The 17,472-nt window shown below is 40.8% G+C and overlaps 1 protein-coding gene across 2 annotated transcripts in view; it reads left to right on the forward strand.

The window, feature by feature from the left end:
* Positions 1–17,472, forward strand: part of LOC125061943 (transmembrane protein 131 homolog) — a 45,684-nt gene that overhangs the window by 26,463 nt on the left and 1,749 nt on the right. For both annotated transcript variants that reach the window (XM_047667577.1, XM_047667578.1), the window contains exons 11-21: positions 4,072–4,195; positions 7,763–7,927; positions 8,424–8,594; positions 9,130–9,315; positions 10,036–10,145; positions 11,294–11,409; positions 12,052–12,197; positions 13,025–13,296; positions 13,524–13,727; positions 15,066–15,174; positions 16,041–17,337. In XM_047667577.1, the coding sequence (XP_047523533.1) occupies positions 4,072–4,195; positions 7,763–7,927; positions 8,424–8,594; positions 9,130–9,315; positions 10,036–10,145; positions 11,294–11,409; positions 12,052–12,197; positions 13,025–13,296; positions 13,524–13,727; positions 15,066–15,174; positions 16,041–17,337 (2,900 nt within the window). The remainder of the gene's footprint in view (positions 1–4,071; positions 4,196–7,762; positions 7,928–8,423; positions 8,595–9,129; positions 9,316–10,035; positions 10,146–11,293; positions 11,410–12,051; positions 12,198–13,024; positions 13,297–13,523; positions 13,728–15,065; positions 15,175–16,040; positions 17,338–17,472) is intronic.

Genomic DNA, 17,472 nt, shown 5'->3' on the forward strand with positions numbered 1-17,472 from the left:
CCATAATCCTTGAATTTTTTGCACAAAATTTAATGCATTTTGTCTTTTTTGCATTAAGTAGAAGGTTATTCATACTAAACCAATGGACAATCGAAGACAGAGCATTGTTCACATCGTCAAAATTTGTTATTTGTCGTTTGATTTTAAAAATCAAGGACGTGTCATCAGCAAACAAAACTATCTGATGTTTTCTCTCTACCATGAAAGGTAGATCATTTATATAAACAAGAAAGAGGAAAGGGCCAAGAATTGAGCCCTGTGGTACCCCCATATCTACTGCCGACCCAGAGGACCTCTTACCATTCACTTCAACCTTCTGAGTTCTTCCGTGTAAATAGGAAGTCAGAAGATTCAGTGCGGTATTCTTGATGCCATAATGGCGGAGTTTCCCGATTAAGGTCTCGTGTTGGACACAATCAAATGCTTTGGATAAGTCGCAGAAAACACCTAAAGCGTCATGCGACTCCTCCCAAGCCTTAATTATATATCTATATAACTCAACACCGGCATCGGCTGTCGAGCGACCCTTGGTAAAACCGAACTGATTATTATGTAATAATTTGTTTACGTTAAAATGACTTACCAGTTGATTTAATATAATTTTTTCAAATATTTTACTACAAGTAGGTAGTACGGAAATTGGTCTAAAGTTACTGGGGTCGGACATACTACCTGCTTTAAATAATGGAATGACTTTACTATGTTTCATTAGATCGGGAAACTCGCCACTTTTAATACAATTGTTGAAAATTATAGCTAGATGGGGAGCAATTACATCAATTATGCTACTAATTATTTTTACAGAAATACCCCAAAGATCGGTAGTGTTCTTAATATCTATGGTTCTAAATATCCTCACTATATCGTCGGCACCAATGGGTCGGAATGTAAAACTGACTTTGCACTCGTTTACATTATCTTTGAGCAGCGATTCAGCGAGGGCGGGAGATGATTGAAGAGACTTTGTAGTCGAAATTGGAATGTCAGAAAAGTACTTATCAAAAACAATCGCTATCTCTTCGTTAGATTTGATTATAGTGTTATCGACACATAGTTCGATGTCTTGATTGCGATCCCTGACTCTTCCAGTTTCACTATCAATTATCTTCCAAGTCATTTTAGTTTTATTGCTACTATTTTTAATCTTGTTTTTAATATTTAAGGACTTGGCCGCGTAACAAACTTTCTTAAATAATTTCGAATAATTTCGAACATAAAGAATAAATTCTTCATTATGATTGTATGACTTTTCAGCGTAAAGGTCATACAACCGTTGTCTACTTTTATAAATTCCCGCTGTCGCCCAATCACTAAACGATTTACACTGCGAATGAGAGACTTTCTTTGGGGTAAAGATGGTGTTGAACTCTTTATTAATACAATCACTTAGATTGTTGTATTGTATATCAACGGTAGTACCTACCGGTAATAAAGGTAGGTGTTTACCTATATTATGTCTAAATCTCACCATTCGCTTTTTATTTACTGGAACAAACACACTGCTCTTATTTACTTGTTTCACCACTTTACATTTTAGCGCCACTAACTGTCCACAATGATCTGAGCTAAGATCAGTTGTAATTGAGGTTTGCATTGCCTCTGCATCTGTAAATACATTATCTATACATGTAGCAGTGGAGCTTGTAATTCTAGTGGGCTCAAGAAACAAGTTAACAAGATTGTAAGATTTTAATAACAGATTGAATTTTTTACTAATGGAGGTATTTTCTAATAAATTTATATTGAAGTCACCACATACAATAATATACTTATTGTTCTTAAAACTAACTTTACACAAAATTTCCTCCAACTTTGCTTCAAAAAAATCGTAAGATGCACTTGGTGGTCTATAAACACTTAAAATAATGCAATTCTCAATCTCTATACAGGCTACCTCCAAAGAGTGTTCTACAGACAGACACACGATGTCATTACGCTCTTTATACTTTAAATTTTTATTAACAATAATCAAAGAGCCCCCATGAATCGCCGACAATCTGCAAAACGAACTTGCAACTTGGTGCTGATCAAAGTTAAAGATGATTTGGCATTCTCTAAGCCAATGTTCGGTAATGCATAGGACATCAATTTTTCTTGATTTTAAAAACAACTCCAATTCTAATTCTTTGCCCAACATACCTTGCATGTTTTGATGCATCAAGTTTAAACAGTTGTTGTTAGTAATATTACATGTTTGTGTTGAGCTGAGTTGTACTAAATTATTGCTAGAGTTTGCCTCTATTGTCACACTATCTAATTTAAATTATTAATACTTAATGAAGTGCTACTGCAAGTATCACTACATTCTCTTAAGCTAAGCTGCTCAATAGAAGCAGTTGTCTCAAAAGCTAGCTGCTCAATAGAAGCAGTTGTCTGAAAAGCTAAATGTTTAGCTTTAGTTGTAAATAAAAAGTAAGATAGCATAGTAGCTATCTGTTGTAAATAATAATTAGGTAGGCGGAACCTATCCTTTGTCAATACATACTTATTTTTAAATACACAATTTATATCCATTAAATTAGGTAGTGTACTTAAGTCACAATTTAATTGTATATTGTTAGTAGTTAATGAATTGTGCAATAGCATATTTAACTTATATCTAATTTTATTTTCCTTTGGTGCACCTTTGATGTAAGGAAATGTATGCAAGACAATATTCTCTACATTAAGTGATTTTAATTTATCAATAAATGACAACAATTCATTTTGTCCTACATTTCCCCTTCTCCCAAAAAGCAATATTAAAGTTGTGTTATTTGTGTAATTTCCACACAAGACTTTGTTGAAAATGGTTACAGGGGTGGCTCCGGGCATACAATGATTTGTTACAATTTTGCCGGAGGACTGATATAATTTAGTACCAATATTTTTCCCTATATCATCACTAAATAACAGAATTTCACTTTTATTTACACTGACTTTTTCTATGAAACTGTCACTCTGCACACTGGGCTCACATGATAACAATGGAGGCTCCGCATTTGTCCCATTAAAACCACACTGGCAATTGTTGGTCAATGACAAGAAGCGTTGTTCATTGTATTGAGACAGTAGCAGAACCTCATCCATGGCCAATATGTGCTCCCCTATTTGTTGCTGGGCACAACTATATTTATCTGTCATATCTTGAAGAGAATTATGAAGACTTGTAATCCTAGAATTTAATGTGAGAATGTCAGTTTCATATTTATTCTTTACTGATTCAACCTCACATGAAAACATTTTACATTGATTTAAAACATTTTTATATTTTTTTGATAGGTTTATATGATTTTTGTAAATATTATTTCCATTTATTAATTTTTTAGTTTTTTTAATGAATTTTTGCAATTTATTATATTTCTTTAATTTGTTTTTGCTGTTACAATTGAATTGAGTTGATGTATGTGATACAGAGTCATCACCTGTCAAGTCAATTGTTGCAGTGGACCTAATACAGTCTTTACCTAGATTTGAGATGACCAGTTCTTCATACAGACTTTGTGTATGAGAAGACTCTAATTTGTTAATATAAGTACATATAAGTACACGCACCCTTTTTTAAATTAATTAATTTAATCTTCATCATCATTGGTTCTGTCTCTTCAATCTTCTCACTAGGCCCGTGGTGACAAGAGCCTCGACATTCAGGTGATGGTGGACTCAACACATTTGTTAACAAAAAAAATCGGTTGTCTGTAAAGTCGGTTTACTGACGATAGTTGAACGTGACAACGTCATAAAAAATATTGATGGGATGGTTGCATTAAAAAAAAAAAAAAAACATTTGTTTGATAGGTATTTTGTATGGATATAGAGAAGGAGGTAAATGGAAATCACAATTGAATTGATCAACTTACATTTATTTGTACGCATAAATACAATTATGTCAATTTTTTAACGAACGAACGCTGCCGCGGAGGCCGATTGTGCCTCTTTGTCGCTCGTTCCGCGCTCTCGCTTGCACCTCAAGCCTTAAATGGAACGCCTCAGAGCGAGGTAACGTCGCATGAGTCATGTTTTTTCGTGCGTGCAGCAGGCTCCATCGAATTATAAGACGTTGTCACGTCAAAATCTGGTTCTCTTCTTCAGTATAATAACGTCTGATGAGAAGTCAGCGTTCAAAGAGCGTGAGGTCTACGCCCACAATCAGTTTGAGGCGCCGCTTCGCATTACTGCGGTGCATCTCCCTGACGAGGTGTTGCCATTTTTCGAGGTAAGCTTTTAATTACTATGAAATTTGATATCTTGTTGAATGCCTAATTTAAACTACTTCCAAAATATAACTGAATACGTATAATATAAAACTCATACATTTTTCTCTATGTCACTAACTCTATCTCTCTCTTTTTTTTCTACCTCTCTTTTTTTTTTTTTTTTTTTTTTATAGAACGGGGGGCAAACGGGCAGGAGGCTCACCTGATGTTAAGTGATACCGCCGCCCATGGACACTCTCAATGCCAGAGGGCTCGCGAGTGCGTTGCCGGCCTTTTAAGAATAGGTACGCTCTTTTCTTGAAGGACCCTAAGTCGAATTGGTTCGGAAATACTTCAGTGGGCAGCTGGTTCCACATAGTGGTTGTGCGCGGCAAAAACTGCCTTGAAAAACGCTCAGTTGTGGAACGGCGGACGTCGAGGTGATACGGGTGGAATTTCGTATTCTGTCTCGACGTCCGATGATGAAATTCAGCTGCAGGTATTAATCCGAACAACTCCTCTGAACACTCTCCATGGTAAATGCGGTAGAAGATGCAGAGTGACCCCACATCTCTACGCAACGCCAAAGGATCAAGCCGCTCGGAGAGGGATTGGTCGTCGACGATTCGAACCGCTCTGCGTTGTATACGGTCAAGTGGAAGGAGCTGGTACTGGGGAGCCCCCGCCCAGAGGTGAGAGCAGTACTCCATGTGGGGCCGAATTTGCGCTTTATATAGTTGCATGCGGTGGCCCGGAGTGAAGTACCGCCTCGCCTTGCTGAGCACACCAAGCTTTTTGGAGGCTAATTTAGCCTTTCCCTCCAAGTGACCGCGAAACTGAACGTCGTTCGATATGTCAACGCCAAGTATTCCAATGCTGGCTGTGGCTTTAAGAAGAGTGTTTTCGAAAAGAGGAGTAGCGACAAAGGGTGTTTTTTTAGCGGAAAACGCGCAAACTTGTGTCTTCTTGGGGTTAAATTGGACTAGGTTTTGTCTGCCCCAGTCTGAGACTCCACGTAGTAGAGTTTCGACTTCAGACACAAGTTTGTTCCGGTACTCATCAACAACTGCCCGAGAAATACCTGCCCGGCCAGTGTAAAGAATATCCCCAGTGCTGTCATCCGCATAGCAGTGAATGTTGCTAAGTTGCAACATATCATTGATATGCAGAAGAAATAGGGTCGGGGATAGAACACAGCCTTGTGGGACCCCAGCGTTCACGGGTTTAAGGTCGGAACATGCTCCGTCGATGACGACCTTGATGCTCCGATCGGCCAGAAAGCTGGAGATCCAATCGCATAATTTCTCGGGAAGCCCATAGGCTGGAAGCTTCGAGAGCAGTGCTCTGTGCCACACCCGATCGAAGGCTTTCGCTATGTCCAAACTTACCGCCAGCGCCTCCCCCTTGGACTCAATTGCTTCCGCCCACCTATGAGTAAGGTATACAAGGAGGTCACCAGCTGAGCGACCACGACGAAAGCCGTACTGAGAATCGCTAATCAACTGGTGATCTTCTAGATAACTCAAGAGCTGGCAATTAATAATGGTTTCCATTATTTTGGAGAACAAGGAGGTTATAGCTATTGGGCGATAGTTGGACGGATCAGAGCGATCGCCTTTTTTTGGGATCGGATGTATCGAAGCGGTCTTCCAGCACTTCGGGACAGTGCCGAGCGAGTACAGGTACCGGAAAAGGCGCGTTAAGACCGGAGCCAACTCAGGAGCACAAGTACGCAGCACAATTGGGGGGATACCATCCGGCCCGCTCGACTTATGAATGTCCAAGGAAGATAGTGCTTTGCGGACAGCACGTTGCCGGAATGTGATTTCCGGCATCGAGGAATCACACCGCGAAATGGTCGGTGGTGATCTCCCTCGGTCATCCAAAGTCGAGTTGGACGCGAAGAGACAGCCCAAAAGGTCGGCCTTCTCCTTCGCAGTGTGGGCCAGAGAGTCATCCTCCCTGTGCAGTGGCGGAATGGAGGGCTGACAAAAATTCCCCTGGACAGCTTTGGCGAGAGACCAGAAGGCTCGAGTCCCTGAAGGGAGTTGGGCCAATCTCTCGCCAAATCTGGCAATGTGCTCTGACTTTGCCTTAGTGATTTCTCGTTTGAAGGACCTGGAGGCTGAGTTATATGCTGTTTTAAGTTCGCTGGTATTGGCATCACGAGATTTCGCCGCTTCCGCCCATGCCTTAAAGCATTCTCGCTTTCGACGCGAGGCCGCCTTGCAAGAACGTTTAAACCAGGGCTGAGACTTGCCACCGATCGGCACCGCAGAAAATGGAATAAAGAGTTCCATGCCCTGCAGAACCACTTCGGCGACAGAGGCGGCGACGGAATCTGGAGCTTCCGGCGAAAAGCACATAGGCCCCCAAGGGTAGGACGCAAAGAAAGACCGCATCCCGTCCCAATCTGCTGACTTATAGTGCCAAATACGGCGACAACCCATAAAGCGGGGCCGTGAAGGGCGCGTAGATGGCACAGTACTCCGGACCACACAATGATCTGATGAACCCAATGGCGGGTCAACAGAGACTTGATAGTTCTCCGGATGTGAAGTCAGCAGAAGGTCCAACAAAGAGGGTTTATGACCATCCACATCTGGTATTCGCGTAATCGCAGGGACCATTTGTGTCAGGTCGTAGGCTAAAGCAAAGTCGTGAAAGGATCTTCCCGCGTGATCGGTAGTTTCAGAGCCGAGCCAATCGGCATGGTGGGCGTTAAAATCGCCAAGTATCACGATTTCAGCGGTAGGAACCCTTTCGAGCAGGGAATCTGTAGCCATTTGGATGTGCTCAATGAGTCGGTCAGTTTCGATATTTCCGCTATGGGACCTATACAGGCATGCGTAGAATCGCGGATGGTCATCGCAGTCTACGCGCAGCCAGAGGTTAGATAGGTCCCTTCCTTCAAGCGTCCCGAGGCGACGAGAACAGATATCCTCTCTGACGTACACGCAAACTCCCGCCCGCGGCACAAATGAATGTTCCAATTTGTACCCCGGGTAGGAGAGGTAGGAAGTATCAGCCGGGGAGGAAATCTGAGTCTCGGTAAGAAAGAGCAAGGCCGGCTTCGCAGTCTCTAAATGGTAGTGGACTGCGTTGATATTGGTATTGAGCCCCCTAACATTTGTGAAGTCCACGGCGAGTGTGGACGGGGGTGCCTCTCTTTCAGCACCTCTCCCTCTTTCCCACAAACTTTATCTCTCTCTTTCTCTGTGTCACTCACTATCTATATTTCTATCCCTATCTATCTCTATAAATTTATATATATCGATATCTCTCTCTATATAGCTACCTTTATCTCATTCTATCTCTCTCGTTCACTCTCTCTCTCTCTCTTTCTCCTCTCTATCTTTACCTATATTTTCATCTCTACTATATCTCTCTTTCTGTCTCTTTCTCCCCTTTCTCTCTCTCGGTCTCTATCTTTTCTCTCTGTCTCTTTATCCTTATGTATGTTTCTCTCGCTTTCTCTATCTACCTATATCTCTTTCTCTCTCTCTCTCTCTCTCTCTCTCTCTCTCTCTCTCTCTATATAAATTGCAATTTTTCTATCGCTTTATGTTTGTATAATATGTTTCTAGGTTAAAGAAAACACGCCCTTGTTACTAAACCCGGGTGCGTTGGGCTCACTCCTCACGCTGCGTCTCCATACGTTGCCAGATACGATTGACACGCGTATAACAGTACACACGAATCTCTCGCAGTACCATATACCGCTGCGGCTTTATAATGGCAGTTTTTCATTTGTAAGTATTTTTTTTACTTTTTTACGTTTCTCGAATTAAGTAATATTTGCACTACAGGAGTGCCGGCAGAAGTGAAAACTTGAATATTAACGTTGTGCAGTTTTGATATTTTGGAATGGATAGGAAATAATTTTGCATGAATTGCTTTAATTATCAGTATAAAAGTACTATCATTTATGTGGTAGAATACAATATTTATTTATTGCGCTATCGTACACAAACATGAAAATTTATATTACATTAAATACACGCCAGTTGTCCACTCTCCATCCGTCTTACGAATTTTCGATCAGGTCACGTGTCCTGACGCGAGTTTAACATTTTTTACCCATTCCAAAAAAAGTGTGCAACGCCGCTAAAGAAGTATTCACTTCAAAAATTAAAAGCATCGTGATCTCTTGAGGATTTGATAATATAATAAAAAAAACCGCCTTCATTGTCGTAAATGCCAACCGAATGTCGCCATTTTGATTATCTATTTAATATTGGTTTTTAGGAATGGGATTGGCCTAATTCGGACGCAAATTTGGATTTGGGCGTGGTCGGGACGTCGACGACATGGCGCGTAGGCCTGCGGCTGCGCAACCGCGCCTGCGTTGAACTTTGCGTCACCGGCCTAAGTGCAACGTTGCCGGGGGCCTCTGCCACGCTCACTAATGCTGTGCCGGTGAGAATTATTTCAATATATTTTGATGTAGTTACAATTGTAGGACGACCTCATCCATGAGGTCGTAGGTTCGATCTTTCTTATGCGCATTTAACATTCGCTCGACCGCTGAAGCAAAACATCGTGAGGATTGTCTAAGATTCAAAAAGTCGACGGCGTGTGTCAGGCACAGGAGGCTGATTATCTTGCCTATTAGATTGACAAATGATCATGAAACAGATTCAGAAATCTGAGGCCCAGACCTAATAAGGATGTGTTACAGGGTTTTAGTTTAAGTTCCAAAAATTATGGTTAGTTGTTAGTGTATTTGTATGGCTCATAAGCCTTTCCATATTTTCCATCTCTTCTTTTATCTTCCTAAACATCTATTTCCATTCAAGTGTCGCATATTTTATTCCGCATTCTAGAATTTTTTAACCACAGCGGTTTTCTAATGTAACATACTGTGGTTATATTAAATTATTTTGTAAAATAAAGAAATTAAAAAAAAAAAAGATATACCGTATAAATTAAATGCCATAACAAATGTTTACAGCAATGCGTCTCGCCCTACGGCTGGTCGAAAGCCTGGCTGCGTGTGGTAGCACCAGCCCGAGAAGGCGTGGTAGTGGGATCCATTCGTGCGCAAACAGCGTACGCGTTCACGCACGCGACGCTAACGTTACGAGCGCACAGCGGACGACTTGCGGCCATATCGCCGGTGTTGCCAGCTGCCGCACCTGTATGACTTTTTATTATTAAACAAATAATATAGTTTATGGTCAGTAAACTTTTTTTTTCTAGAGGCACACCTGATGTTAATTGATACCGCCGCCCATGGACACTTTCAATGCCAGAGGGCTCGCGAGTGCGTTGCCGGCCTTTTAAGAATTTAACGCTCTATCTCACTCTCTCTCTCGATCTTTCTCACATGCTTGCTCCCTACTCTCGCTCCATGGCTATTTGCTTCATCCTACTTTCGCTCTTTCTCACTCTATCTTAATCGGTCTCAATAGCTCTCTCCCTTTTCTTCGATAAAAACGCTGCACATCTTCGTGACGTTACGTAAAAATTTTACCCTCATGCGCTTCAAAGATCTATGTTAGCCTAGGGAGCGTTCAAGTATTACCTAACGCAATTTTTGGAGATTATTTGAAACCCCCCCCCCATGTAACTCGCCGTAACGTTTTTCAGTACCCAAGTACAGTACTGTATCTAAGTATAGTAAAACTTATCGTGACTACCTAGTGTCTCTTTAGTAACTATTATGTGGAGTAAGTCGAAAATAATATTAACAATTCAATCCCCGCCCCGCATCGTAACGATTTACAAAAGGACCCCCCCCCCCCCCAAACTCGTTACGTAATACTGGAACGCTCCCCTACGTACTTTTCAGCCCACCTAATATAGCTCCCTTGGTACATAATTCTTCAAATATAAACAGTTTACTGTGTAATTCCAGTACGCGGGTTCGGTGGCGCCACTTGTGGTAGACAGCACAATGTCAGTTTGGATGAAGGTGACAGGGGTGTCATACGTCGACACACACACACAGGAGGCACTCAAATTTGTGTAAGTGTTTTTGCTTTCACGCGTTTTTATACAAAACTCTAATAATGATAATAATTTTATTATTTATTTACACTTCGTTTAGAGAAAAACAAATAACTAAAGTCAAATGTGTTGGTGAAATATGTATTTAAAGAAAAAAAATTGAGTATGTTATTTTACTGGAACACAAAAAAAAATTATTTTTATAATCTATAATGTTCTAACAAAAAAACCTTCGAATTAAAATTTTAATGACAGACCAAAACTAGCGTATTTTCTACAGACTAGCAAACAAATCAAATAAAAAAGCAGTAAACATTTAATATATAATCAATAATCTAAAGAATGTTATCTAAGAAATATAACTATTTCTTTTCATATCTATCTATCTATATATATATATAAAATGTTATGTTGGTTTGTGTACGCTTCAAAAAATCAAAAATTTCTGCACCGCGAGCTGAAATTTTAGCATGATGTATAATCCGCATCAAGGATTGTTTTTATCTTTTATTTCTTTTTTTTTTTCACAATTATTGCAAAATTAAACTTATGTGAAATGTTTTCTTTGTTTTGTTTCTCATTTCTCAACCATTCAATCACAATGTTCCACAGCGTGACAGGGAACAGCTAGTATATTTATATATAGTATTTGAAAATGAAACATAGCCTATGTCACTCGGGAATAGTGTAGCTTGCCAACGGTGAAAGAATTTTTGAAATCGGTCCAGTAGTTTCGGAACCTATTCATTTCAAACAAACAAAAAATCTAATCTTTCCTCTTTATAATATTAGTATAGAAAACATTCAATATTATTGACGTGATAACGTCTTTAAAATCGTTTTAGTCGGGTGACATGTTCAGAAACTTGTGTCACACCAAAACCTCACGAGCGCGATCGCAGGTAAAATGTATATCATAGTCGAATAAGTAAACTTGTCATTTTACACCCGAAATTTATCATCAAAAGTGTGAATAAAACGATAGATGTAATTTAAAATTTGAAAAAATTGTTATCTTCATTAATTCCTTACTTCCCAAAAACTTATATCACCAATAAGACGTTATCACGTAAACATCTCGATCGTAAACCTACTTTACAAACAACCAATATTTTTTATTAATGGTTATATCTTTCTGAAATATATTTAAAAAATATAAATTTCAGCCCACTGGACAGTACAGAGGTGGGTCCAGGTCGACATACAGTGGGGCACATTCATTATGAACCCGAGAAACTGTGTGAACCCAATTGCTATACGGGACTGCCTCTGGACTCTTCGGGTGAGTATCTTCTGTATATACGAGCAATGCAAAATAGTTTGTCTAGTGTGAAATTTTTTTTAAGTGAAATCTTATTTAGCGGCGTTGTACACTTTTTTCGGAATGGGTAAAAAATGTTAAACTCGCGTCAGGACACGTGAGCTGATCGAAAATTCGTAAGACGGATGGAGAGTAGATTACGTATTTAAAATAAATTGTCATTTTTGTGTACGATAGCGCAAATTCTAACGTGTTTGTGTAAACACGTTAGAATTTGACACGTGACATTATTTACAAGCATGATACGTCATCGTTGACGTCGATTCGTGACCGACGTATTAATATGTTTCGATAATTTACACTCTCAATAACACTATTTAGCCTCATAGCCTAGCGATCTTATTAAGTGGCAGCTAGGTGAGGGGTACCGGGTTCGATTCCCGGTTCGAGGGCAAGTTTTAATTTAATTTAAATTTGTTCTCGGCCTTTGGGAGGGTTGTGCGGTACCGGGCGAGTGCTTAAACCGTACATGGAGGACACAGTCGAATTTCTAAGGCAAAAAGCACGAATTATAAAAATCTTATACTTGACGCTGGCTAAATGCACAAATCGTGCCAGAGCCATTAAAAAAAAACACTATTTAGATGATATAATGATTTTCAGCTGGTCTTTTGTGGCTGGAGCGATCCAAGGGAAACAACTGGGCGGACACAATCCGTGCGGACATACACGCGTTGCAGACACGCCTGGAACAATTTGGGAATAGTTTGACGCAAACAAATTACTCTATATATCTACATACGACACAGGTATGTCTGTTTGTGTTTACAATAATCCCTCCTATCACACGGTGGATTGGTTCCGCGTTTTTGGAAACGTGATGAGTATTATCGCATAACGCGCTTGTCTGACTGTATATAACGCGTTTTGTACAAATGATTAACGTTTAACATTTCTCGTCAAAGAGGATTCAAATCAAATATTAAGAAAAAATTATGTTATGAATATGTGCGTACAAATCATTGTCACTGTACAGAAATATATGGGGGATTACCAGTGTTGTATTGGGGATTACCCGTGTTTTATAGGGGGATTACCAGTGTTATATTGGGGATTACTCGTGTTTTATAGGGGGATTACCAGTGTTATATTGGGGATTACTCGTGTTTTATATGGGGATTACCAGTGTTATATTGGGGATTACCAGTGTTATATTGGGGATTAGTCGTGTTTTATTGGGGATTACTCGTGTTTTATGGGGTATTACCAGTGTTATATTGGGTATTACTCGTGTTTTATGGGGTATTACCAGTGTTATATAGGGTATTACCAGTGTTATATGGGGTATTACCAGTGTTATATGGGGTATTACCAGTGTTATATGGGGTATTACTCGTGTTATACGGGGCCTAAACGTGTTATACGAGGGACTTAAACCGCGTAATATGAAAATGCGTTATAAGAGTAAATTGTTATAAGGGGGTTTACTGTATACGAATTATCAACCGACTTTAAAAAAGTACTTTACCTTATATAGTTAATTGACTATGATGTTTATTAATATTTAGGCTTCTACACGCTATCTATTGTTTAATAAATAAATAAACTTATTAATTTATTTAATTAAAATTTTCAGGTGATTCAAACACCTATCGACGTAATGATAGAACACACGTGGCCACGCCTTATCGTAAGCAGTGGTGTGGTCGACCCCAATGCGACAAGCTCCCTCAAAAATGGGGAAAGTGGGGCAAATGGTGCAAGTGAGGCTAAGGAGTTGGGGGGCGTGGGTCTGGTCCCTGTTGGGGGGCGTGGGCTTGTGTGGCTGCGCGTGCGCAATCCTTCGAGTAAACCGATTTTGGTACAGCCCGTCCTGGCCCCGACGGTGACTGACGGATTGCCTAAAGAGTAAGTTTCGTGTGTTGTAGCTTATATGACTCGCCCAAGTGAACAAATAGAGCGCCTACGAAATCTTTACATGTTATAATTATAAAGTTCCCCGTCAGCGTCTGTATGAGCGCGTTAAAAAAATGTGTTAAAAAACCTCTTGTACACACACAAAAAATTTCTTCAAAATCGGTCCAGCCGTTTCGGAGTTTACTAAGATTATATAATAAACCTAATTCTGTATTCAGGGCGGGCGGTGAATCGGGCTGGTGTAAATCCACCTCCTGCGTCTGGTCGGACTCATTCTCAATAGAGGAGTGGAGGGGGGTGACGGGGGAGGCGAGGGCGTGGGAGGGGGACGTAGTGTGGCTCGAGCCGCGGGCGGAGGTAGACGTGCGTGTGAACTTTACGCCCAAGCAGGCTGCGAGTTTGACTACGTATTTGTATTTAAGGTATGGATTTTTAATATTTAATAACGTGTATATCTATATATATATATAAATGAAACCCGTTTTCCGTTGTCACGACATAACATGAAAACGGCTTGACTGATTTGTCTGATTCTTTTTTTATAATATTCCTTGAAGTAAGAGGATGGTTCTTACGGAGAGAAAAATAAAAAAAAGGAGTGAAAAAGTCTAAAAACAACACTTTTCTATATTCCCATACAAAATATTCGTAATAATATTTAAAGGCAATTTGAACTTTAATACCATATCATTCAAGTGTTAGTGGAGGGGTTCCGGGAAGGTAAATTTTTATTTTTTGACATAATGTATTTGTTGTCCGGTGTCCCGAATAGCAGAATAAGTATTAAAAAAAAAATAAAGAATCGACTGTTAGGCGGTACGATGTTCGCCAGGCCAGCTAGTAATAAATAGATAAACGCCGACTGCACGCACGAAAAATGACTCATTGTCCCGTTACGCTTATTGTACGCTTGCGCCGCATCTATTTCTCTTCCACTCAAAGACTTAAGTATGCAATCATTTCATTAATGCTCTGTTATGACGTTTTCTCGTCTATGGTCCGTAAACCAACTTACTTTATGTCAACCATTTTTTTTTAAACATCTTTTGAAAGTCATGTATCCTTATATATAAATTTAGTATACTAATTAATGAAGTTTCATCAAAATCAGTTCACTAATTTTTGCGAGGTATAAATAATCTTTACGTATAAATTACTTTATGGTATAAATGTATGAGAGCAGTGTTGGCCTAGTGACATCAGTGTGCGACTCTCCTGAGGTCGTAGGTTCAATCTCCGTCTGTGCACCAATGCACTTGCTTTCTATGCAATTGCAATATATCTACTAAAGTAATACTTGAACCTATTGGTTAATAAACAAAAAAAAGGGTGCGTGTACTTATGTACGCGCGTAAGAAGTTATACTTCTTTGGCTTTATTAAAAATAGTTTTTGATTGCAAGCAAATAATTAATTACAATCAAATAATCAAAGACTGGAAAAGGAGTCATTATCGTCAATAAAGTTCAGTTTACATTTGAAAAATTAAATACATAAATATTTATTATTATTCTCTTACATTAAGTGTAACATAAATTCTATTATTCGAATGTTGTTTCTAAATTATGTCCAGTGCCCTAGCATCTTCCGTGGACAACTTCATTCTGTTGATTTTGTGTCACGGTGCGCGCGCATCGTAAAATTTCACTCTCATCAATTTTTCATAACGCGCCTAAAGAAGCATAACTTCAACAATAATTTGTCTATAAATATGATCTTAAGATATTTAACTTTGGCACAAATGTTTTTTTTTTTTTTCAGAAATAATTTGACGATATTAGAAGGAGTACAATTGAATGGCGTTGGAGCGGTACCAAGCTTCGATTTGGGCGGAAGACGACCTGGGCCATCCTCAATATTTCATTTTGAGGTTAGTTTTCCATTGAATAGGGTCAACGGTTCATCTGATGTTATGTGATGGACTTGGACACTCTAAATAAAAGAGTGCGATGCCGGCCTTTTAAAAAATTTTAGACTCTGAAGGAATTTTCTTACTCTGTGAAGCTTTCGCGATTGAAGCGTCGACTTTTAACAATAATTAAATATTAAATGACAATAATTAGTAGATATGTGGGTACCCACACGTTTTGACAATCTTAGGTCCATATTCGAATCTCAAGTCGCGATCTCTTGAGCGCTGTCAAATATGTCAAACTTACATGAAAAATTGGTTTGACAGCTCTTGAAACTTGACGTTTAATTGACATTATGGTATACTTTCAATAATATATTTGTTTAGTTGAAATATACCGTTTTTTATTTATGGGCGGATACCCTTAATCATCAGAATCAGCCTTGTCTTCAATAAGTTATAATGTGGGTAGGAACAAAAGAATCACCAAAGGCACAATAAAAAGTTATTAAATCACATAAAGTATCTCCCTTACAGCAATTCACTAAAATATATTCACTAGTAATTAGGGAATCACTTAATCAATCACTTTTTATTAGTTTTGAAACAAAAAGGCACAAGATTACTCGGAACAAAAGCGATTCGTCGCATACGTGGTGCGTTCGCCGTTGACGTTCGAAAAACTGAACGAAATTCAACATGGCCGCGCTGACCATCGACACGACGCTTCGCCAGACTGACAATTGTCAAATCTGGTTCCAACGTATTTCTTAACAGATGGCGCTAGGAATGCGCCGTCATATTGGTTCAGCCGTAATAAACGCAAATAATGGATAATATGTATTTTTGCATTGAATGATTAATATATTGGTTCGTATTTCCAGGTGGAAGAGTGTGTGTCGAGCACACGTTCCGCGGTAGTCCGACGACGCATAGTTGCTCGTAATACTGGTAGAGTTTCCATCCACCTACACGGGTGGGACATTTCCCGCCAAGGGTGCCGCGGACGGGGCTTCCGCGTCTACCCCTGCGCCCCCTTAACCCTCGCCCCCAATCAGACCGCCCCCATACACCTCGCCTTCACCCCGGACTACACCCTCTCCCGCCAGTCCGCGAAGCTCCGGCTCCTTTCCGACCTAGGTCCGGTCGAGTACACCCTACTGGCCACCGTTCCCGTCAAACTCCTGACCCGCTGCGCCCCCACGTTCCCGAAACACCCATGGGACGCCCCCATCCGAAACTTCGTCAATACTCTCACATTTATAATACTCGCCGTTCTCCTATTCACCGCCGTGTATGACTCCGAGAGACTCTTACGCAGAGCGAGATCCACCCGAGCGCCATCTATCCGTCCCCCCTTAGATCTACGAGAAATCGCGGCGACCACCACGGTCACCCAACCGCCGCCCCCCAGAGCGCCTCCGTCGAGGCGAAAGCGCCCCACGAGGAGAACGGACCCACGCGCAGAAAGAATTGCCTTCGAAAGATGGCGCACGGAAGTTCTGAGACGCACGGACGACGATTCCTCCCGATCCAGTGAGGATCTGGAGGAGAAAGAGGACAAAGAGAAGAAAGAAGAGGTGGTCGAAAAGGAGCCAGAGAAACCAGAGGAGATAGAGGCGTCCAGCGCGTCTGACGAGTCCACTCAGGTGGACGAGCACGACAACGATGAAGCTTATACGGCAGATGCGGAGTTGGACGCGCGCGATTCACCCGAAGAAACCATAGTGGAGCCAAAAATAAGCCCCATTAGGACGCAATCTCCCCCCAAGGTTCAAGTTACCCGACGCTCCCCTAACAATCGCCGGGAGAGGCGAAACGACGAGACTGTCAGGAAGAACACTCGACCACATGTGAGGAAGGAGAAACGCCGAGTGCAGAGGGCTGCGACCCCCCCGAGGTCCGTCACCGTGAAGGAGAACGTTGAACCGGGGGAGATTGGGGAAAGCAGGGGCAATGTCCGTTGGGGGGCTTCGTGGAGTTCGGTCGTCGCGGGACCCCCGCTCGCCCCCATCGGCTCGGACGTCCGGAGGCGGGAGAATAATACAGACAACTCCCTGTTCTATTATAATGGGGCACCGGAGCCGCCGAGGCCGGAGCCCGAGTTCCCCTGGAGGCCTGCGATTGGAACACCTGAGAGGTTGCCATTTACGCCGTCCACTTCCACTAGAGATTTCCTTGGTAAGACTCTTTTTATTTCATTTTACAACTTTAAATTAACTAAAGGAGCGTTCAAGTATTACGTAACGAATTTTGGGAGGAGGAGGGGTATTTTTGTAAAACGTTACGATGCGGGCGAGGATTGATTTACGCGTT

Source organism: Pieris napi, chromosome 24, assembly GCF_905475465.1.
Source record: "Pieris napi chromosome 24, ilPieNapi1.2, whole genome shotgun sequence".
Taxonomy (NCBI): Eukaryota; Metazoa; Arthropoda; class Insecta; order Lepidoptera; family Pieridae; genus Pieris; species Pieris napi.